Source organism: Nycticebus coucang, chromosome 22, assembly GCF_027406575.1.
Source record: "Nycticebus coucang isolate mNycCou1 chromosome 22, mNycCou1.pri, whole genome shotgun sequence".
Classification (NCBI taxonomy): Eukaryota; Metazoa; Chordata; class Mammalia; order Primates; family Lorisidae; genus Nycticebus; species Nycticebus coucang.
The window spans coordinates 13320848-13343565 of NC_069801.1; the positions used below are offsets into that span (position 1 = coordinate 13320848).

The following is a 22718-nucleotide window of genomic DNA, read 5'->3' on the forward strand; positions in this document are numbered from 1 at the left end:
TCGAGCTTTCTCATTAACAGAAACTCATCCTGGGGCTGGTGAGGCCTCCCAGAGGAAAAGAGGGTGCAGGAAATTCTAGGGGGTAATGGAGGCTGAGCCCAGTTCCTTGAGGCCAGGCCAGAACCTAGTATTTCTAGGTGGCTGGATTCCTGGTTTCTAAGACCAGATTCTTAAACCTAATTATCTGGAATCCCAGCTCAAGGCTCCTCCCTGGAAAAAGGAGCATATTTCCAGCATCAATATTAGGGTGTCAAGGGCCCCCCTTGACTTGGAAAGAATTATCTGTGCCTCCAAGTGGGGTAAGGAGCTCTGTAGGCTGAGAGTAGACCCCCCCCCACTTAAAGGCCTGAGCAAAACAGAAGTAACCACAACTCTGTTTCTCTGAAGGATGCCAATGAGAATGTGGGGTCCAGTTGGCAGAATCCCCTATCAAAAAGTCTGCCCATGCACAAGATAGTGGTGGAGGGATGGGACATCTCCCAGGCAAAAGCTGGTACATATGGTGGTCCAGAGGGAAGGGTGGGTCAGTAGATGGAGGCCACTGGCCTGAGATCCCTTGAGGGTCTCCAGGCAGGACTGCTGGAAGGAGAGGTTCGGAGTGTAGCTCCCTGCCTTCCCAGGATGCCTGCTGAGTGGAAAATGATCAGCTCCTTCCCATCTTGGAGCCAGAGTGGATGAGCCACCTACTGGGCTTGGACTAATTACATTAACTGACTGTAGGCGATGGCAGTGACCACAGACTCCAGGGAGCCAGACTGCTGCTCTACAGAGGAGGCAGAAGGGAGGCGGCTGGGCAGGTTAGGATCCAGGCCAGAGCTGCAGAAAATTCCGAGGGCACTGAGGGGGAGGATGTCTGGACCCAAACCTTCTACTCTCCAACCCCAGAAGCCCCTAGAGTCTGAGCACTAGGCCTGGGTGGCTCTTATCCCCCAAGCAAAAGAATGGGCAGGCCCCACTCCAAGACCTCTCACTTTCCAGCACCCTTGCTACCATTCTGGGGGAGTGACATGCAAGTGAGCCTGGACCTCCAAACTAGAAAAGGAGGAGGCCGGATAATCCCCCACTGGAGGATTATTCCTGCATTACATTAGGTTGACTATAAATGGAGTTCCCTTCCTGAGAGAGCTGGGCAGGGCCTTGAGGCTTTGGATTCGGGGAGGAATTTTCTACGCTGTTCAGCAGCTAATTGTAATGAAAGCAGCTAATGTTTATTGAGCATTTACTGTCCACCAGGCTCTGTTCTGCTTAACTCCTGCTAGATCATCAATAACAGCCCTCTAACATGGGTTCTGTTATTACTTTCCCCATTTTACAAGGGCAAAAACTGAGAGGTTAAAGAATGTGCCCAGGAATGCAGATCTGATCAGGTAGAACTAGGATTCAAACTCAGGCTGGCTGGCTCCAGAGCCCACAGCCCCAAATACTCTGCTCCACTGTCTCTACCTAGAACCTGGCCATTGGCAATTTATTTCATCTCCTCGGGCCTCAGCTTCCCTATCTAAATGTGGGTTGCAGCAGCACCTCCCCTGTTGGAGCATGCAATGTGACAACCATGTGAAGGACTGTGTCCCCAAGTATATTGTGTGTTCTCATTTGGCCCTAACCCTTATCCTGTAAATGTCAGTAGGCCAGGGATAGATCAGGCCTAAAGGAAGTGGGATAGCCCAGCGGGAGCTCTCTAAGCCAGGCAGTGAGGACTCTGACCGCCCACCCCGGGGGCTAACAAAGGAAAGCAGAACAGAGAATGCGCTGGCATTCCTGAGCCCCCCACACCCCGTGGTCTTGCTGTGGCTTTTCCTCTCTAGGCCTCAGTTTCCTCATCTGTGTGTAGAGTAAATAAAGACACCTGTAATCACATAGCAAGTTCTTAGCCCGGACGCTGGCACCGTTGTTAGGGCAGGGCAGGCAGTGAGAAGAGCAGAGATGACAGGTGCCATCCTGGGGCTCAGGCAGTGAGTGCAGCAGCTGGACATAAGAGGTCTTTCCGGGCAGGAGCCACAAGACATGGGGACCAATTGGAAAAATGGGAACAGATGTGGAGAAGTGGCACTGGATGCAGCTGGTCCTCTGAGAAGGCTCCAATGCAGCCGTGTGATCTCACTCCACAGCCAGCAACTGCAGGAAATGGGCTGTGGGCGCCAGGGGAGAGGCCATGGACCCCCCCACAGGCCTCCTCCCTGCAGCCTGAGCTTCTGAGAGGGCAACCAGACAAGAAGTCTGGGGGGGCCTGAGACAGCTGGCTGGGCTGGGCTGCCGTAAGCTGGCCGGAGCGGGGGTGGGGCGTGGAAAGAGGCCTGGGGCACGATTAGTCAGGATCCTCTGAGCTGGACATGGGCACACTGAAAGACTGGACACTGCTGTCTTGAGGGCCTGGAATTGGCCAGGGACCTGGAGGAAGGACACCCACTCTGCTTGCCTGCCCTTTCACAAGCCTTCCAGCCAGCTGAGGTCACCGGCTGAGTGCCAGTTCAGAGGGGGCCAGCCAGATGGGTTTGCGGCTCAGAGGAACACTTTGGAGCTAACTGTCTCATCTAGCAAGGACAGTCACTTCCCAGTTCTAGCCCCAAAGGTCTAAGCCTACTGACTGCCTCCTGGACAGGTTTCTAGAATCCTCCCTCCCTCCTTCCTCTCTAAGCACAGCCCTGCCAAGGTGGAGTGCCCTTGACTGCAGCCCCTTCCGCCCCCAGCACAGGCCCAGCATGTTCTGTTAGCTGTCCCTCTAATCCCCTACACACCGCAGGGCAGATGCTATGGCACCTTGGACACCTGAGAAAATGCAGACTGCTCAGAGAGGTGGGGGACAGACACCCCCAGCAGTGAGTGGGGCCTATGAGCCCAGATCTGCTGGGTATCCGAGCCCCAACTTCCCCCCATGTGAGTTTGTGCCAAGATGGACAGACAGCCTCTCTCAGCAGGGGCGGTAGGACCACCACAGGTACCATCGAGCCTTACTGGGTGTCAGGCCTCCTCCCAAAAATGACACCACGAGATGTTCGTGCTGCAACGTCCCATCAGCAAGTCCTCATCGTGGTCCAGGAAGCCATCAGAGTGGGAATCAGTGTCCCCATCTAGAGGAGGAAACTGAGTCTGCTAATAAAAGGAAGCCTAGAGTTTGAATGCAGACATCCTCTGATGGCTGCTTTCCCTCCTCTGAGGCCCTAAGCTGAGATGGACACGAGGCCTTCGAAGCCTTGTCTGCCTGTGACTTCTCTAATCCTTGACTACAGCTAGAAGAAGCAGGCAACTCAGTCAGGCTGCACACATGTTGTCCCTGGGGCCACAGAACTAGCAGGTTGTTGCTAGCTCTTCTCCAAGGAACATGGAGTCTAGCAGGGAAACAATTTACTCACCCATTTCTCGCACTTACAAGCCCTTTGAACCAATATTTATAAGCACCTACTATGTGCCTGCTGAGGGAGAAGGACTGAGAGGGCACCATCTCCCTTAAGAAGGACATTTTATTAATGCCATGGGACAGCCTGAATATAACAGTGGTGAGTTTTACAATTACAAAGTAACAAACATTGCTCCAAGCACTTTAAATATATGGCTTCATTTAATCCTCACCACCCTAAGGAAGCAGGTACTTCTCTTATTCTCATTTAAATAAATGAGAAAATTGAGTCTCAGAGAGGTTTAGTGACTTACCCAAAGTCACACAGCAAGTAAGTGGCAGACTTTGTTTCTGAACCCAGATCACCTGTCTCTGGAGTGTATCCTGTCCTCCTGAGCCAAGCTGAAGAGATAGGTCTCTTGAACTATCCAGGCAGATGCCTGCTGTCCTCTGAGGCTCTCACCAATTCCCTAGAGCTACTGTGTCCCACCAACCAGAGTTTTATCGGCCCCAGCTTCCCAGGCCCTGCCAGAGCAGACCAGCAGGTGCATCATTAAACCCTGACAAGTGTTAGGTCAGTAGGATGCTTTATCCTCTTCACCACTGGGAGCTGGATTTAGTGGCTCCGGCAGAAAGTAAACTTCTCCTCCCCGGACAGGCCCCTTAATTACAAGTGATATGTGGCTGTAGAAATTGCAGTGCCTCGGGCCCAGTGATTTAAGGCGCAGGCAGGCAGCTGAGGTTACAGGTGTTAACAGAGCTGTATCTAGAGGTGGGGGAGCAGGGACCAGGGAGGTGGCAGGAAGCTGTGAGGATGGATGCTGAAGGATGCTGCTTGTGGACACTCTTGGGGGAGAGAAGTAACCCCACTACCTCTTGTATGGAAGGAGAAACTGAGACCAAGATCACACTGTAAGTTGGCTTGGCCTGGGACTCAGAAGCCCTCACTCTGCTGCCGACTAGTCATGGATCCCTGGACTGTTTCCCCATTCACGCCTGTGGTGGTGGGATTGTGTCACTTGCCCATTGGGAACAATAATCACAATAATCTTGCTAATAAAAAGCTAGCACTGATGAATACCTACTATGTGCCAGGATTACGGCGAGCTCTTTGTAAGCATTCTTTTAATTCATCCCTCACAAGGCGGTGAGGGAGTTTTCTTGTTATTTCCATTTTACAGAAGAAACCAGGGGTCTGCAACTCACCCAAAGCCACATGGCTAGTGAGTGACCACACAGAGGCTCCAATCCCCTCCCTCTGAACCCAGGGTCTAACCTCTCTGCTCTGGGGACAACGAGAGGGTCACAAGGCCTAGTGTCTGGCCCCAAGGAGCCCATGAATGATGGGGGAGATGGAGGAGGGCACAGGTTTCCAGAATTCTGGCAGAAAGAAAATTGGGAAAATGGGGGAAGACTTGGGTGCAAGCTGAATCATGTGGGAGCTCCCAGGAGGGCTTCATGGAGGTGGCAGCATGGAGCTGGGCCTGGCAGCCTGGGGGAGATAGGAGAGGAGGAACTCTGTAGGCAACAGTGCAGAGCAGAGAAGCCTAGGGTAGGGAGCACCCCTACATGTCAGGAACCGAAGCATGGGGGAGGGGTGGGAAGTGATCTATGACAATTACAATAGCGGTAGCCACAACGGGTGATATTTATCCAGAAACTTGGAAGGTACTAAGTAAGGGGCTAAGTACTTTACTTAATACCCACAAGAACCCAATCAAGTGGATATAATGATGACCCCATTTTACAGATAAGGCACAGTGAGAATGTGTGACTTGTGGAGTCATCCAGCTAGGAGGTGGCAGAGCCAGGATATGGAGATGGGCAGCCTGTAAGGTCCTGGTGCTATGCCCTGTCCCTAGAGAGCAGGGGCAGGTGAGAACAGGGCTAATGAAAAGGCTCTTCTCTTGTGCCAGGTGTCCATAGGCAGAGAGGGAAGGAGAGGCCGGTGCAGGTCCTGAATCAAATGATGCTCATTCACTGGACGTGGGGAGACCATGGCTGGGGATGGCTGAGGAGCCAGATGGTCCAGGGCACTGGGGAGTGAGATGAGAGCAAGGAGGGTATTTCCTGGGAACAATAGTGCATTCACGGTCACAGGTGGTAGCCGAGGCCCCAGCACGTGGGACCATGTAAGGCCAGGGCAGGGGGAGGGCCACAGGCGTAGGGTCTCTGAGGCCCCCCACCCCTAAATCAAGCTTTTCTGCCCTGGATGACAGTTCAGCCCCTTTAGGAATGAGGCTTCACTCCACCTCACCCAGCTCTTTAAAAAGATACAATCCAATAAAGCAGTGGAGTTCAATGTTTTGTCCTAGAACCCAGGTGACGGTTACATGAGTGCCCTGTACAATTATTTGAATATTGGGGTAGATTTGCAAATTTTCATAGTAAAATGTCAAGGAGAAAAAAAAATGAGTGATTCCCATCCCACAAAATGCCCTTCTGTACAGCTCCTCCCCACCCCCATGCCTCCCCTGGAGATGGCCTTATGAGAGTGAGCGACAAGAATGATTTGCTGGCTCTCTGACTCAGGAAATCAATCCCAAAATGCTGATAGGACAGGAAAAGCGGTGACCACAGTGCCTTCTGGGAAATCTCCTGCAGGAAGGAGGCTCTGGGCCAAGGGCAGAGGTAGGGGTGCAGCAGCGGGGGGGGCCTAGGGCTCTGTGGGGAGGTGCGACTCGGAAGGCCCGGGTGGAGGCACATGGGCCTCCTTAGCACCTTGAATGTTGGGGAATGAGTAGACCGTTGGAGGTGGTCTGCCTGTTTCTCTAACTTTATATGGGGAAACTGAGGCCCAGGGCAGAGAAGTGACTGGCCAAGTCAGTGGCAAAATCTTGATAGAAACTTCAGGTCCTGTCTCCTGGTTAATGCCTTTTTCCCAGACATAGTAATAAACAAAAAAAAGCCATAATAACTAAAATGGACTGTGCACTCACTACATCCCTCACTCCCCACAAGCACCCCCACGTAAAACAGGCACCCCTGTCATCCTCTTTCTATGGATGGGGCCCTGGAAGCCTAGCAGGGACACACTGCCTCAAGGACACTTCTCAGCATAATGGCTGTGACCTTGGAGGCAAGTCCCCCAAGCCCTGGGCCAGGAGGGACAGGGGCAAGTAAGCTCTGTCCTAAGCCCCGGAGTGCTGAAGCCTGGTGCTTAGCAAGACACAGCTCTGCTGGAAGGGAGAGAGGTTTTTCACACTGGGGGAAGACAGGCAGGGGTCTCCCTAGAGCCTCCAAACCCCAGCCCATTGCCTACTCTGGATGAGCAGCCAGCCAGTAAGGAGCTGGGTGGCACTGCGGCCACTCTGCTCTGAGCACGTTTCCCTGTTTGCCTCCCCAAGTGTCTCAGGGTTTATGCAGGCTTCTCTCATAAAGCTGCAAATATGGCACCTGGTGAAATTGCCCATGTGTGTAATACATACCTCTGGGATATATTGAACACATCCCCCAAATTAGCTAGCCTTGCTGCTATTTAGAATAGATTCATGTTACACCCCATAGATTTCATCTCTGCAGATAGGGCACCTGTCTCTGTCGTGGGGCTTAAACACATTTGCTCGGTTGCCACATAAACTACAATGGCGTGGAACAGCAGAGGCGGTCACACACAGCGGCCACCCATAGGATTCAGGGCAGGCTGCTTCCAGCCAGCAAACCCCAGGGGCAGGAAGTGTCCACGTGCGACTCGAGGCTTAGGAGGCCAATCAGAGAATTGGGAACGTTGAGAAGCAGCCAATCCAGGCAAGAATAGAAGGATGCACAATTGTGGGGGGTGAGGCTTAGGGGATTTGAGGTCCTTTGATCCAATCAGTGCACAGGGCCAGGAAGGCTCCAGAGAGTTCTAGTTATGCCCCCTCTGCTAGGCCCCTTTGAGGTTCTTCAATTCCCCTGAGCCTTCTCTGTCAGGAACAATATTCACTACCATTTACTGAGCACCTACTTTGGACCAAGTTCACATGACACCATCACTTATCATTAGGGATGATAAGAGTGATTCTTATCATCCCTAATTTAGAGATGAGCCCGAAACTTACATAGGTCAAGGAAGTGGTTCACATACTTGCATTAAAATTGCCTGGAGGGCTTGTTAAAACCTAGACTGCATAAAACTCAATTAAATTCAGGAAGAGGGGATGGGAGAACGGGTTCAGCAAGTCCCCACCCAAAGGGAACAATGCACAGGTGTATGGCACCCTTCCTGGGTGAAAGAAACAACTACAACTGGGACATTACTTTACAAATGCAAACAATGTAACCTAATCGTGTGTACCCTCATATTAAACTGGAAAAAAAAAAACAGACTGCAGAACCCTGCCCCACCTGGGACTTCAGCCTGTCCGGAATTGGACTCAAGGATTTGTATTTGTAACAAGCTCCCAGATGCTGACGATGCTGCTGGTCCAGGGAACACACTTTGAGAATCATCAGCTTAAAGGAACAGTCTTAGAAAATAGCGCTAGAATATAAATCCAGAACCAAAACAACAAAACCTGCAGCCTGGCCTCCCCGCTACCCCTCTACGTGTAGACAGGGTTTTCTTTCTCCACCAGCATTAACCTGGTTGGATCCTGCTGTGCCCAAGCTCCCTAATTCATCGCCTTGAAAGCTGTCCCCCAATCCCACGTACCTGCTCACCCCCCCACCCCAACCCAGAGCAGTCAGCCGGCTGCTGGCTGTGGTTGTTAATTTTATCTTCTTACCACTGCGAAAGCACAACAGCTGGAAGGGGAGGGGCGAGGCAGGTGAGCGGGAGCCTCCAGCCAGCTCCCGCCGCCGAGTGGAAGGCTGAGTGGGTGCATTTCACCCGTAGCCACTGGGCTTCTTCCTGAGCTGGCTGCACACAGAAAGGCCCCATCTCAGAAAGGCGGAGGATCCAGCAAGGACCCAGACCCCAGGGCCCCCAGCCCTCACTATTGCATCCAATATTGCTCTCACGAGCTCTCACTGCCACTTTCAAGTTTCAGGGTGGGGGAGCGGGCTCAGCTCAGCAGCTGCCACATAAAAGGGCCCGTTGCAGCCCATATAAGCACAGACGCTGCGTTTATCTCTCTTGTCACTGATGGCAGCTCCATTTGGGGGCTTTTTGTCGTTCTTTTTTTTTCCCCTTGGCTGCTGTTACTGCTCAGCTCAATATTTAATTTTCCCATAAACCAAAGAGATGTGCTTTTTTCTCCCCCTCTCTCTTTTTCTTGCTGGGGACCCCCTCCCGCTGGTGGGATCTGTCGTCTCAGGCCTCTGCCAAGAGAGGGGCTTGGGTAGGGCTGGAAATTTCAGCCCTCCTGACTCGAGCAAGAATTGAAGGGCACCCAATCATGCACTCATTCACTTGGCAAATACTTACTGAGCCAATCCTTGCCTGCCAGCCCCTTGCAGTGTAACAATAGACAAGAGAAATTCCTACCCTCATGGTGTTTGCGTTCTAGTGCGCAGATAAGCATTTGAACCAACCCATGAGATAATTATCCATAGGGAGGCATTCTTTGAAGAAAATAAACATAGTCCTGGGGCAGAAAATAAAAGAGGAACCTAGCTTAGACTGAGAGGTGATCTTTGAGCTGACACTTGAATGCTGAGCAGGACTCAGCCAGGAAGACGCAGCAACAGATGCAAAGACCTTGGGGTTAGAGATAGCTAAAGGTATTCATGGACCCCCTCCCCCCCAAAATTCCCAGTGTGTTTAGAGCATTGAGATTCAGGGGTGGGTACTGGTTGAGATAAAGCTGGAAATGGGAACAGAATCCACAGCACTGCAGGGTCTTGTGAGATTCCTTCTGAAGGAAATCAACAGGAATTGACATTGAACTCCTCCCTCATGGCTGGCCTGAAGTTAGTTTGCAGACAGACAAAGCTCTGGGCCCCAGGGAGCCCATTGTCTAAAGGGAATACAGAAGTGAACCAGAGAAGCACAGAGAACAGGCTCTGGTCTAACTCAGTCCGGCAAAGCCCAGGAAGGCTGCCTGGAAGAGGCATCATCTGAAGCTAGCCCTAAAGGATGAGGCAGAATTAACCAGCAGAGGGTCCAGAGTGTGCAGGGCACAGAGAAGGTGACAAATATGAGGAAGGAACCGTGGGCAGCTCAGCATTGCTGGGGTAGCCTTCGTGGAGGAAGTGTTTCCATGAGAAGTATCTTGAAGGAGAAGAGAGAGACTGGTGGGGATGATGGGAAAAGAAATGGAGATGTTTGAGACCAAAAAAAAAAAAAAAAATGAAGAAGAAAGAAATTAAATAGGGACCATGGAGGGACATTTATATTCATGGACACTTTTATATTAAGAGGGTGGTTTTCTTCTTTGGTGAAATACGGTGTAATGACTAGGAGCTGATTGAAAAGGAAAGCAGTCAATAGAGCAGGCATGCTGGGAGGAGAGAATGGATTTTTTTGCAAATAATATAATTTTAAACTTGTCATTCCCCTCCCCCACCCTTCCCCCAAACTTAATTGATTATCACCCCATGACAAATGGCACTGGGAGCAGAAACGCTCCAAGCACTTTCACAGAGTGGTACCCAAGAAACAGGAGAGATTATCCCTTCCTCCGGACAAGGGCCACTCCTGGGAAGGGAAGAAATTCCCCCCAAACTCCCTCTCAGCCAAGAGAGGGGTGTGGGCCATCAGAGAGGTGATATAAATAACCCCATCCCCATCCTGTCTGGTCAGCACTTAGCTGTCCTTATACAAGGTTTATGTCCATTTTCCTATTTACTTCTCTTCTCAAAAAACCTGGAAGCTGGAAGGTTGGCAGGGGTATGTCTTATTGAACTCATTTTATAGAGGCGAAGACTGATGCTCGGGGGCTTCGATTGATTTGCCCAAAGCTTCATTCGACGTTGGTAGCAGAGCCTGGGCTGGAACCTTGATCTGATTCTATTAGAGCTGGTACCATGGGGGAATTAGGGGTGGGCATCAGGGCAGGGAGGAGAATTGAACTCTAATACTCACAGTTCAGCGCGAATATGGTGCAGATTTCCCTTTCAACAATTCTGGGGTTTGTATCCATCAGATCAAGTTTGTGTTCTGAAATTGCAAAGGCCACAGGATGATTTACAGAGCAAAGAAGAGCCACCACATTCTCTCCAAAGTGAGTTACGGTGACCGAAATAAAGTTCTGCTTTCAAGATAAAGACGGGCAATATTTCAGAGTTAATTTCATAAAGCAGTCACCCAACCATTACCTCACTGTGTCGATGTTCACTATTGAGTCTGAAATAACTTCAGCTCCTGCCTCCCTAGGTGGCCAGGGGACAGGAGTTATAGGGGTTGGCTGTGACCTGCAGCTGTGTCAGACGAGAAGCCGCTTTGCCTTTTCTGATGCTAGCCAAAATTAGTCATGGAAACATCTAGCATCAATTCTCTCCACTTAAGGCAAAGGCACAAGTAAACGCAAAGTCCACTGGCTTGGAGGAGGCGCCAGTAGATTAAGGAGAGTTTTATGGTGGAGGCTTTGCTGTGACTGTGATGGTGGACTTATAGAACAGGCTTGGCCCTTCCTACTGCCCAGGCCTGGTGTTACACAAGTGGAATAATGTGCCTGGGCTCGGCGCCCATAGCACAGTGGTTATGGCGCCAGCCACATACACAGAGGCTGGCGGGTTCGAACCCAGCCCGGGCCAGGTAAACAATGACAACTGCAACAAAAAATAGCTGGGCGTTGTGGCAGGCACCTGTAGTTCCAGCTACTTGGGAGGCTGAGGCAAGAGAATCACTTAAGCCCAGAGTTTGAGGTTGCTGTGAGTTGTGATGCCACCACACTCTATGGAAGGTGACATAGTGAGATTCTGTCTCAAAAAAAAAAAAAAATGCATCTGGAAGTGGTTTGTAAATTCTGAAGCTCTGCCTGTGTCTAAGTTCAGACTATTACTACTATTTATTCTTCCCCAAGCAAAATTTGTCTGTTTGTTGTCTCTTTACCCCAGAAGTGTCATTTCAGACGAACAGTGCTGAGGGATGGAATGGGCGTATTTACTTTCTGCACACACACACAACCCCGCCCCTGCAGCCCTCCATGAGCACAGTCATCCCTGAAGACACACCCTCAAAGGCCATGGGTACCAGGCACTAACGGTGGGAACTTGGGAAGCCATTGTCCAATGGTGGTAGCAGAAGAGGGTGAGAGAGATTGGCCAGCCAGGGTTCTTCGTTGGTTCTTTGCCATCTGGGATCTCTGAATACAGCTGGACCATCAAGCAGGTGGCCTCCTTAATGCTGCTCATTCCAAAACCTGACTTTGTACTTGGGATTATTCTTGTCCAGGAAGTCATGTGGACTTTATATCTGTGTTTGCAGCTGTTCTCCTGCCTTTGGTTGGACTCTGTTCCTGGGGCATAGGATCTATCCCATCTTTCCCAACAGGAAAGACTGCTTGCTTTTGACCTTGGTCAGATACTGAAATGGGGATGGGGATGGCAATGAGAATGGGTATAGGGTTGGAGAAATGAGGATGGAATTGGCAATGGAGATAGAGATGGGTGGAGATACGTATGGGGAAGAGCATGGAAGTTGTGATAGGGATGGACGTGGGGATGGGATGGAGACAGAAATGAGGACAGGGGAGAAGATGGGGGTTAGGGAGGGGAAAGGGATGGAAGTCGGGATGCCTGTGGGGAGGAAGATACAGATAAAAATGGGTGTCTGGATGGGGCGGGGATGGGGATGGGGTGGGCATGAGAATGAGGGTGGGCATAGAGCTGGAGATGAGGCTGGAGATAGGGGTGAGGATGAAGATGGGGATGTGGACGACTGAAGGGATGGGGATCGTGATGGAGGTAGGGAAGTGGGTGGAGATGTGGATGAGGATGGGACTGAGAGGATGATGATGGACATAGGGATGAGGATAGGGATGTAGATGGGAATGGGATGGAGATGGGGGTGGGGGTGGGATGAGGATTGAGATCAGGATGGAGATGGGGGTGGGGATGAAGGTGAGGATGAGGATAAGGAGAATGGGGACCAGCAGGAGGATGGCAATGGGGATGGGGTGGATGTTGGAGTGACATGGGGGTGTGGGTGAAAAGGGAGGTAAGGGTAGCCATCTAGGAGGGGAAGACTAACGGTGAAGGAAGACTGTGAGCCTAAGAAGCTGCTCTTGGCAGCATAGGAAAGACTGTTGTACTTAGGGGGAGGGACAGAGAAGAGCAGGAAGAAGAACGCAGCGGTGATGTATGCCCGGGCCCCTGATGTAGACAGCTCCCTGTCTGCCGGCATCAGACCCTCCCCCAGGAGACAGGAGGCGAGATGCACGCTGACATTTTCCTGGGACACAGTGACTGGGGAATATGTCGACGGGGGAGTGTGGGAAGCCTGTGCTGTCCACACTGTTATTAGCAGCTCCTCCGTGTCACCGTCCATCTGACTGAAATCTGTTATTGTCTTATGAGCTTGATTAACTGTACATATTGTTAACATCTGCTCAGAAATATAACAAGGGATGGGAACACAGCTCCCAATCAGGGTCTGTGTGGGTGGTGTGCGTGCCTCCGGAGCAGATCTCCAGAATGAGTGTGTGTGCATGCACGCGAGCGTTGGCTGGGAGCACACCATAGAAAAAGTGGAAAGTTGAGCACCAGTCTTACGGCATAATGGTCGGACCCCTGACTTGCTGCAGGATGGTAGGCCCTTCTGTGCCTCTGTAGCCCGCAGTTTGCTTACTTAAAAAATGGAAAATCCAGGCCACAGCTGTCCAGTAGAAATACAATGCAAACCACACATGTACTTGTAAATTTTCTGATAACTACATTGAGAAAAAAAAGGTGCAATTAATTTTAATGTTGTATATAGTAAACCAAACATACCCAAGATATGATTGTGTCAATATATAATCAACATACAAATAGTAATGACCTCTCTTAACCTTCTTTACTAAAAATTAAGTCTTCAAAATTGAGTGCATTTTACACTCCCAGTGCATGTGAACTTGAACAAGCCACCTTTCAGGTGTTCCCTAGCAGCAGGGGATGAGCGGCTGTGGAACAGCGCAAGGTTAGGGAGTTTTTTGGTCTCCTCCCTGTGAATGCCCCAGGGGCCAAGACTGTGTTTCATTCTCCCAGTCCTTAGCAAGGACAAAGAAAGGATGTTAGTTAGTAAATCACGCTGCTAAGAAGTATAGCTGATATGTATGGGGAGCACTTTCAAAACACTTTGCAGGCACCACCTTATAATTTCATTCTGGTGATAAGGAAACTGAGGCTTAGCGAGATTAAGAAACTTGTCCAATTAACTGCAACCAGTGAATGGTACAGCTGGTATATGAACCATGGACAGTCTTATCTAGAACCCGCACTTGTAAACGTTGTCTCATATTCCTTCCCTTATTAGAAGTGATACAAGTAATAGTAATTAAAATCACGGGACCTGCATTGCAGACAATTTATAAGCATCACCACAATTATGCGTCCATTCCCAATGGAACTGAATTACAAGGCATCCACGTTAAGTCGAAATGCACCAGATGAGTCAATGTTCCCTGTGGCTGAAATATGTACTTAGGTCTAAAGACCCGTAAGATGGAGGTGGCACCACATCCTGTCAGAGTCTGGGCTCTGCCTAGGTCCAAATCCCAGCTCTACCGTCATACTGTCTGCGTGAACCCTCGTGAGTTGTTTTACCTTGTAAGTTTCTCCATCTGTCAAATGGGAATGAATAACCCCACCTCTTAGATCGACGGTGAAGATGAAAAGAAAACGCTCTTTAAAAGCTTAGAGTAGCTCCTGATTGATAAGTGTTAGCCGTGGTTGGTTCCTGCGTGGGATCCAGGTTTTCAGTTAGAGTTCTGGAAAAGTTAGATTGCAGAATCTGCAACTTCTAGGGAATCGAAGTGTTCTGGTGTATTTTTCCCTTCTCGGAAATCTTACCCCACTAGCCATCTGTTTTATGCGCTCTTACGCTTAATTACAATTCTCCATCTATTGTTCTCCTATTGTTTTCTGCCGACAGCATGTAGCGGCTGCCTGAATGAATGAATGACTCATACCTGGCTTCGTTTCATGAGGCCTTAAAATAGAGTTGCCTGTGTGTCTGTCGTCCCCACCCCACGGTGGGCACCTACAGGGAGTACCGGGCACATGCCTGGCACCTAGTAGGTGTCAGGAAATGTTTGCTGAATTTAATTAAACTTAACTGGAGTGAAAGGCCCACGCCTCTTTATTTTCTCTGCTTCCTGGCTCGCACGTGGCCCAAGGCCAGGTAAGCCAGAATTGACAGCCTCTCCCAAGCAAAGTTCTAAGATTCTGGCTTCTGTCCTGCTGAGTATGAGGAGGTTGGGGAAATAATGCAGAAATCATAACAATACTGAATTCCTACCATATGCTAAACCCTTTCGTATCCATTAGCTGGTTTCATACTGCAAATAGGTCTGCCAAGAGTTATTCCCATTTAACAAGCTGGGGAAGTGAGGCTCACAGCTTTGGCAATTTGCGCAAGGACATGGGCCTCACTGGGGTTTGGATCTAAGGGTACTTTATGGCTGAAGAGCACGGGCTTTGGCAAACCAGAAGAGAGGTGAGCATGGGACGGATGGCAAACTGAAATAGGCCAATTTCAGAAAAGAAAAGGAGGGAGGACCCCTCTCTCTGCACATCTGGCTTTCCACCAACCCCACCCACGTCTGAGCTACCATCCTCTCTAGGCTATAAATTCACACTCTGTTTTCAGTCTCTTCCAAATACAAATTGGGTCATGTCACTGCTCTTGCTTAAAAATCTTCCATGGCTCCCCGCTGCTCTCAGGATAAGAAGAAAAACTCATAACCGGTGGTGGGGTTGTAAGCCAGTTCCCTGGGGGTTGGGGCAGAGGAAGGGAGAAAAAAAAAAGTCCTGATGTGTAGCAGTTGCTAATTTTCATGATCTGTTTGAAGTTAGCAACAGTTTAACAGCTGGTTCACAAAATTCCTGAAAATGTCACAGTCGGCTCCACTGGTTGGAACCGGCCCCAGCATCCCACGGAGAGTCATAACTCCCTGTCAACATGCCACATGCTCTGTGTCCTGCCCATCTGCCCAGCCCCACTGGGCACCACTCTCCCTGGCCTGCCCCAACCCTGGCCAGCCTACCACCAGACCTTTGCACGTGCTGTTCCTGCCTCCCGCCATGCTGTATTTTGCCTACTGTTGTTCCTCCTTCTTCTCCAATGTCTTCCTAGAGCTCCCAGGCTGGGGCAGAGTCTCCTTGACACACTGAAACCTCCTGGTATCTGATGTACTTAAAGCTGATTTCTGTGTGTCTCCCTACTAGGCTTTAAGCCCTTGTCTATATGCCCAGCACAGGCATTGTCCTCACTGTAGACATGACAATGGTACCCCCTGGGGTTGGGCAACATTTGCCCTTTCCTGCCCCCAGCACCTAGTGTGGGACCTGGCCCATCTTAGGTAATCAGTGGATTCTTCCTGAATTTTCCAGTTAAGGCTTTCTCTACCTGTGCTTCGCTTTGGGCAGCTCCTCCCACCTCCATCGATGTGGTGGCTGCTGACACACCAGCCCCCTTCAGCCGCTACCAAGCCCAGAACTTCACCCTGGTCTGCATCGTGTCTGGAGGGAAGCCAGCGCCCATGGTGAGTATCCCTGGAGTTCTCCCGGCCCCTCCCCATCTGCTGGACCACTCTGCTTGTGACTTGTCTAGCTGTAAGTGTCACCACTGTGCCCAGACAGGGGTCTGGTCTGCTGATGTTGACCGTGACCCCATCTGCATTCACTCATCTGACCCATCCCGGCATCCATGTGCCCCTCTTACTCCCAGTGTCCCCATGCCAAGAGCCCCCACTTCTCCTGAACATGGAGTCCTAGAACTTCACAGCAGGGATGGCCTTCAGGGGACCCTGTCCCCAGCACACCCGACCCCAGTTATTGACAAGAGGCAGACAAAAAAGAGGGCCCAGCCAGGAAAGGGACTCATCTGGAATTGCCATGATTCCCGATCGCTGGGACTCAAGTCCTTGTACTCAAGCTCCAAGTTCACTCTTCTTCCCAGGACCCTACACTGTCTGTAGCCCACCAGAAAGAAAGAGAGAAAGGATGAAAGGGAGGCGGGGGAGGGGGAAGAAAGGAAGGGAGGAAGGAAAGAGAGAGGGAATTCCTTTTTCAACTAACCGAGTGTGAGACTCAGCCTAAGTTTCCTTGAGATCTGCACATCTACTTCATGGTTGCCCAGAGGGCCGGGGCAGGGTGTGAGAGCTCTTCCTGAAAGTCTGGAGAGCTGAGTTTTAGTCCTGGCCTTGCCATATCCACTGCGTGACCCTGAACAGACAGGCTCCCTCCTCTACCTCTGCTTCTCAGTTTCCATAACGGGGCTGAGGAGGTTGACAACATTAGAGTTGTTCAGCTATTTTAGAAGCAACAGGGGCCTTTTAGTCTAAATGAGACACACAGCAGCCTCATGCATACAATATTTAAAAGTTAAGGGGACGCAAGTCACCCTCACTGATTCCTGAAGCACCTCTGGAACACATTCTGGGAAGCCATGGGCCATAGACACCTGAGGACCTGTTCAGTTTTGACGTTTTATAACACTTTAGGTTTTAACCCTATGAATTTCATACATTACTGGGATTTAGCAAGGGGTGGAGCTAGAGCATTGGATATGTGAGGTTATAGTTCAAGATGGTAGGTGAAGCGTTCTCTTTGTTCAAGATCTGACTGTCTCACAGCCCTGAGCCCCTGGGGCAACCTTGGGAAAATAGGTCAGTCCTGCCTCAGGACCAGGGGCCAGAGAGACCCAGCTGCCCAGGACAGTGCAGGGGCAGGTACACAGAGGCACAGGTGGACAGTGGGCAGGTGCACAAAGGCAAGTCATTGTCCTTAGGAAACACATGAAGAAAGTGGCTTCTAAGCCACCAATTATCGAAAGCAGGACATGGCCTCAAATTTTCCCCTTTAGAGCTCATAAAGAGGTCCAGTCTGTCTAAAATCAGGGAAGTGGGTCTTTTCTCTGCAGAGATAAACTCATTTGCTAGAGGAAAGGAAGGCTTTTCACAGGCTCAGGGCTGCAGAAAGACACTCTCTCACCCGTCCTGCTCTCCCATTCTACCATTTGAGACATGTCAACAAAATATTCGGAAACATATACACGTATATATTTCATGTGTGTGTGTAAAAGATTCTCCTCTCCCCAAATCCCAGGCATCTTATGTTTGCCCGAGACATCAGAACTTTAAAGAAATTCTTTGACATAAATTACAAATCTGCTTTTAAAGCACTTTTCAAAAAAAAAAAGGAAAGAGAAGATAAAAAAAAATCCCAAAGCAGGCCATTAAGCGCGTGAGAGATTCTTCACTGGCGTTATAAACCCTGGCAATGCCTCTGCAGCCTGCCTTTCATTGTCCCTGTCCTCCCCGCCTCCCTCGCCCCTACACCTGCCCGCAGCCTCTCCTCCCTACCGTTTTCTTCCACCCCCAACCCCTGAACCCCCCAAAGCTGCTTCCTGCTCTTCCCCTCATCTCCTAGCGATATATTTATCTGATTTATTAAAAAATACACCCAATCCCCACAGGCCTCTAGGCACATGTACCAAAATAAAAAGACAGCAAATTAAATTAAATGCCGCCTCTTACAACTTGAATTCCTCATTAACAGAGAAAGCAAGGAGACATTAGCTTTCGCCTCATGCTGGCCCTCATCTCCTTCCCACGTGCACACCTGTCTGTGCCAAATACACACACACACACCTTCATTCATCCTCTCTGGACATCCCACTTCCTCCCTGCTGCCCATCTATAATCTATTTCTCTCTCATCCACATGCCCCACAGGTGGACATGGACCCCCCCCTTTAGAGCCTGAGTGTCACCACCATGGCAGAGTCCAACGCCCCTGTTCCTATGAAGCAGGTGTTCTTATTCTTCTTCACAAGTGAGGAAAGTGAGGCTCAAAAAGCCTCACCAGTTGTTAAATGATGGGGTTGAGCTAAGCCTCTGCCGTGGGACTATATGTGCATTCCCATGTGTGTACCATGCTGGCTCACAGTTCTTGGGGATGCTGTAGGGAAAGGAATGGGGTTTGGGAGGTCCATTGAGAAGACTACTAGGAAGGGAAGGTTTTAGAAGAGCTAGTGTCTTGTGGCCAGTTCATTAGGGACCCCGTTGGAAAGTCAAGGTCATTTGCACAAAACCTTTCCCACACCCTCTTGGCGATTTCAGGTTTACTTCAAACGGGATGGAGAACCCATCGATGCGGTGGCCCTCTCAGAGCCCCCGGCTGCGAGCTCTGGCCCCCTCCAGGACAGCAGGCCCTTCCGCAGCCTCCTGCACCGTGACATGGATGACACCAAGATGCAGAAGTCACTTTCCCTCCTGGACACTGAAAACCGGGGTGGGCGACCTTACACCGAGCGCCCCTCCCGCAGCCTGACCCCAGATCCCAGCGTACTCCTCCAGCCAACCACAGAGAACATCCCAGAGACGGTCGTGAGCCGCGAGTTCCCCCGCTGGGTCCACAATGCCGAACCCATCTACTTCCTGCGCCACAGCCGCACCCCGGGCAGCGACGGCACCGTGGAGGTGCGCGCCCTGCTCACCTGGACCCTCAACCCGCAGATTGACAACGAGGCTCTCTTCAGCTGTGAGGTCAAGCACCCGGCGCTGTCGATGCCCATGCAGGCAGAGGTCACGCTGGGTAAGGCACCGTGGGGTCCTCCTGCAGAGCCCTTGCCGGCCTGGGTGTCAGGAGCCTTGGAGTCACAGAGGTGGGGTGAACTGGAGGTTCAACACAGAGATGGAGCCAGGCTTCTTAAAGAGGTTTGCTGAGTTGGATCAGAGGATACGGGAGGTTCCTGGAGGCCAGGGGTGTTGCTGGGTAGGGTCAGGAACACAGAAGGTCAGGAGAGTTTGCAGAGTTAGGATACAGAATATGGAAAGTCAGAGAAATTGACTGAATCAGAGTTAAAAACAGAGGGGGTCTTCCAGGTTGAAAATGGAACCAGGAATTCCAAAACATAGGGAGGTTTGCCCTGTCCATGCAGAACACACCAGTCAGGTTTCTTAAGGGAGGGTTGTTGCTGAGTCAACAACAAAATCCTGGACAGGCCAAGATTTTTTGAGTTGCTGTCAGAAACACGAGAAGTTAGGGGAAGTTAGTTGAGTCAAGGAGAGGAACACAGGAGGTTATAGCAAGGTCAGGGAAGGTTTCCCAGATCACAGTGGGGAATATGGAAGGTGACAAGAAGGTTTTCTGGGTAGAATAAGAGACCAGGGGATGGGGGGATCATTGCTAGGTAGGGGCATGAACCTAGGAGGTGGTAGGCTGAGCCTCAGGAACTTTGAAGGTTATAGGAAACTCTGCCAGGTCTGGGTCAGGAACATGTAAGACATGGGAGGATGTCACCCTGACTTAACTTTAAGTACAATGAAAACCCTGCCATTTGTGGATAGCGAGAGATGGTCAAGCAGGAAACCAGATGTCCAGGGCCAGCTCAGCCTGAGAACCCAACCCCTGTCTGACTCCTTCCTCCTCCCACAGAGCACCAACCCCCATAGTGGTTCCCTAAGGACTGACGCCCTCCCCTATGTACTTCTCCCAGGTGATGAGGGCAAGGAGAGGGGTGATGTGAAAATCTCCTCTTTAGAAATATAGAAGACACAGGAAGCTAGTTGTTTTTTATCAACTGTGTGAGTGAGGGAGGAGGACACGATGATCTGCCCTGGTGCCTTCTGCCTGTGTCCCTTTGCACCTCGATCTGCAGCCCTCCAAGGCTATTCCTGAACCTAGAAGTGCCTGAGCTTGTCTCCTGAGACTCCTGCAGTGGTCAGGGGCTGCAGGGAGCCACCCACAGCTCCTGACCCAGGCTGTTCGTGACCAAGGGCTGAGAGCAATGACACAAGGTTGAGACTGCAGCCTGTGTCAGGGTCCCAGAGGGCTTCTCTGTCTTTAGCTAGACCACCAGGACATGCAACCCCTCCAACACCAAAGACAAAGGGAAAGTAGTACCTACTACAGCCAGGAACATTTGCAAGGATTATCTCACTCAATCCTCACAAGTACAAGTTTACCACATAGTCCTATTTTACAGAAGAGCAAAAGTGAGGCTCAGGCTGGTGGAGTCCCTTGCCCCGAGTCACTAACTTCCATGTAGCAGAGCCAGGATTTCAAGCCAAGTTTCTTGGGACCTTCTCTCTCCCCATAATGCCAGTCACTGGACTCACCTTCCCCAGGACCCAGTGCCTTGGCTGCCTGTGGGGCTAGTTCCCTGGAGACTCATTAAAATAGGCCTTTGATTCTCACAGGCCACTCACCCACATGGAAAATAATAAGCTCTAAGATTTACTGGACACCTCCTTTATACCACAGGCTGTTGCTTTTCTTGTATCCACTTGTGAGTCCTATGAAAATCCAGTGAGGTGGGCACTATTAATATCCATGTCACAGACGAAGAAACTGAGGCCCAGGGAGATTGAGTAAGTGGCTCAAGGTCAGTGGCAAAGGATTCAAAGGCATGCAGTGTGACACCAGAGTCTGCTCTTGACTCTCACTGGGCTTCCTCATGGCATCCCTCTGTCCTGGGTGCTCACCCCTGGAGTCATTCCATAGAGACATCTTAAGCACCCCATAAAGCCAGATACTGGGCAAGATGTGGAGGCTGCTCAGACCTCTCTCGGAGCCCGCCCTGCTTGCCAGCCTTTCACTCCTGTCTCTGGACCATCCAAATCTCCTTGTTCCTTCCTGCCCCGGGAGAGCAGTCTCTACCCTTCATCTGGCTGCTCTTCCCATGAAAGCCACATCCTGCCTCCCTTGCGGAAGTGCAAGCTTTCAGGGGGATGGCTCCCCTGTCTCACCCCACTGAGAAAGAGAAAGATGAAAGACCAGACAAGGACTTCAAAGCAGCTGGTGAATGTTGAGCTCGTAGTTCATAACTCCCAGTGATGAGGGGGCATGCAGCTGCTGGCCTGTTTTACCCCCCATAACCTCTACCCCAAGCCACACTAAAGCCCTTGCCTGCCCAGTCTCTGATCCCAGACTCTCCCTTAACTGGAGCCACCTCTGTAGACACCCTTAACTCATCATCAGAGCAAGGGAAAGAAGGGCCCACTGCCTGTGCACTTTGTGGGTGTAGGGACTTGGGCACACAGAAGGGCCACCAAAGTGAAGAGACCAATCCTGGTGGGTGAGTAAAGAGATCCCTGGGCCAGCTGGCTGTCCTTCCCCAAATGTCAATCGGTGAGACATCAGGACTCTTGTGTCTCTGAGACAGTTTTTGCCCAGCTGAATGGGGAGAATAATGTAACTGCATACGTGGATTGAGCACATGTTCAGAGCCACATTCTCTACAAGGTACTTTCCCTACCAGATCTCAATGACATCATGAAACAACCCCATGAGGCCAGTGAGACATACTATCATTATTTCCATCTTATAGATAAGGGACTCAAGCTGTCTGGTCTCAGAATCTGTGTTCTTAACTGATGTGCTCTACAGCTCACTGTACTGGGCTGTAGTTCGTGGGTATGACCAGGGGAGAGTTCTGTGAGCCCAGAGGACGTGAATGTATGCACTTTGCCAGTCAGGGTCCCCTATACTTTGGGTAAGACAGTAGGATGGACGACATGACCTCGGGGAACAGACTCTTATCATCTGATAAGGACATTGAAGATCAGGCCAGTGAGGGTCAAGGCATAACTCGCTGCAAGGGGGCTTTGCTCCTACTATTCCCTTGTAGGGATGCCCTTCCCAGCTCAAATGCCAACCCCTTCAGAAAACCTTCTCTGACTCTCTCCTAATCCTTCCAGCTGAATGTGCCTCTTCTGAATTTCTGTCCTGTTGGGTTTGTACCTTTCTTGTGATCTGGACACAGATAGCCTGGTTATCACGGAACCCATGTCAGTAGATGGCAACTACATCCTTCACTTTGATCAGACCAGAAACCTTGGAGCCATACACTCTTCCCACTCTTTTCTCATAGTCCATATCCAATCCATCTTCCAGTCCTAGAAGCTCAGCCTCAGAGCATATTCCAAATCGGCCACCTATCATGGTTTCCACTCGGGCCATCTAATCCAAACACCATTGATTCATGCCTGGATGATTAGAGTAGCCTCCAAACGGGTCCTCCTCCTTCCACTTTTACCCTCTTCTATTTTCCGCCCTGATTGATCTACTTAAAATACAAATTAGATCACAACACTCACACGCACCTACCCAAAACCTTCCAGCGGGAGACAAATACTTTGATAGAACAGACTAGAGTCCAGATAATAGACCCACATACATAGAGTCAATTGATTTTTGACAAAAGACCCCAAGGATGTTCAATGAGGAAAGAGAAGCCTTCTTAACAAATGACCCTGAAACAGCTGAATACGCATAAGGAAAAACTGAACCTGGGCCCCTACGGTGAGCACACACACAAATTAATTTAAAATGAAATCGTAAAATTAAATGTGAAAGCCAGCATCATGAAGCTT

General features: G+C 50.4%; 1 protein-coding gene across 3 annotated transcripts in view; it reads left to right on the forward strand.

Annotated features, from left to right (window-relative positions):
* Positions 1 to 22718, forward strand: part of IGSF21 (immunoglobin superfamily member 21) — a 239509-nt gene that overhangs the window by 208467 nt on the left and 8324 nt on the right. For all 3 annotated transcript variants that reach the window (XM_053577134.1, XM_053577135.1, XM_053577136.1), the window contains exons 5-6: positions 15767 to 15882; positions 18462 to 18936. In XM_053577134.1, the coding sequence (XP_053433109.1) occupies positions 15767 to 15882; positions 18462 to 18936 (591 nt within the window). The remainder of the gene's footprint in view (positions 1 to 15766; positions 15883 to 18461; positions 18937 to 22718) is intronic.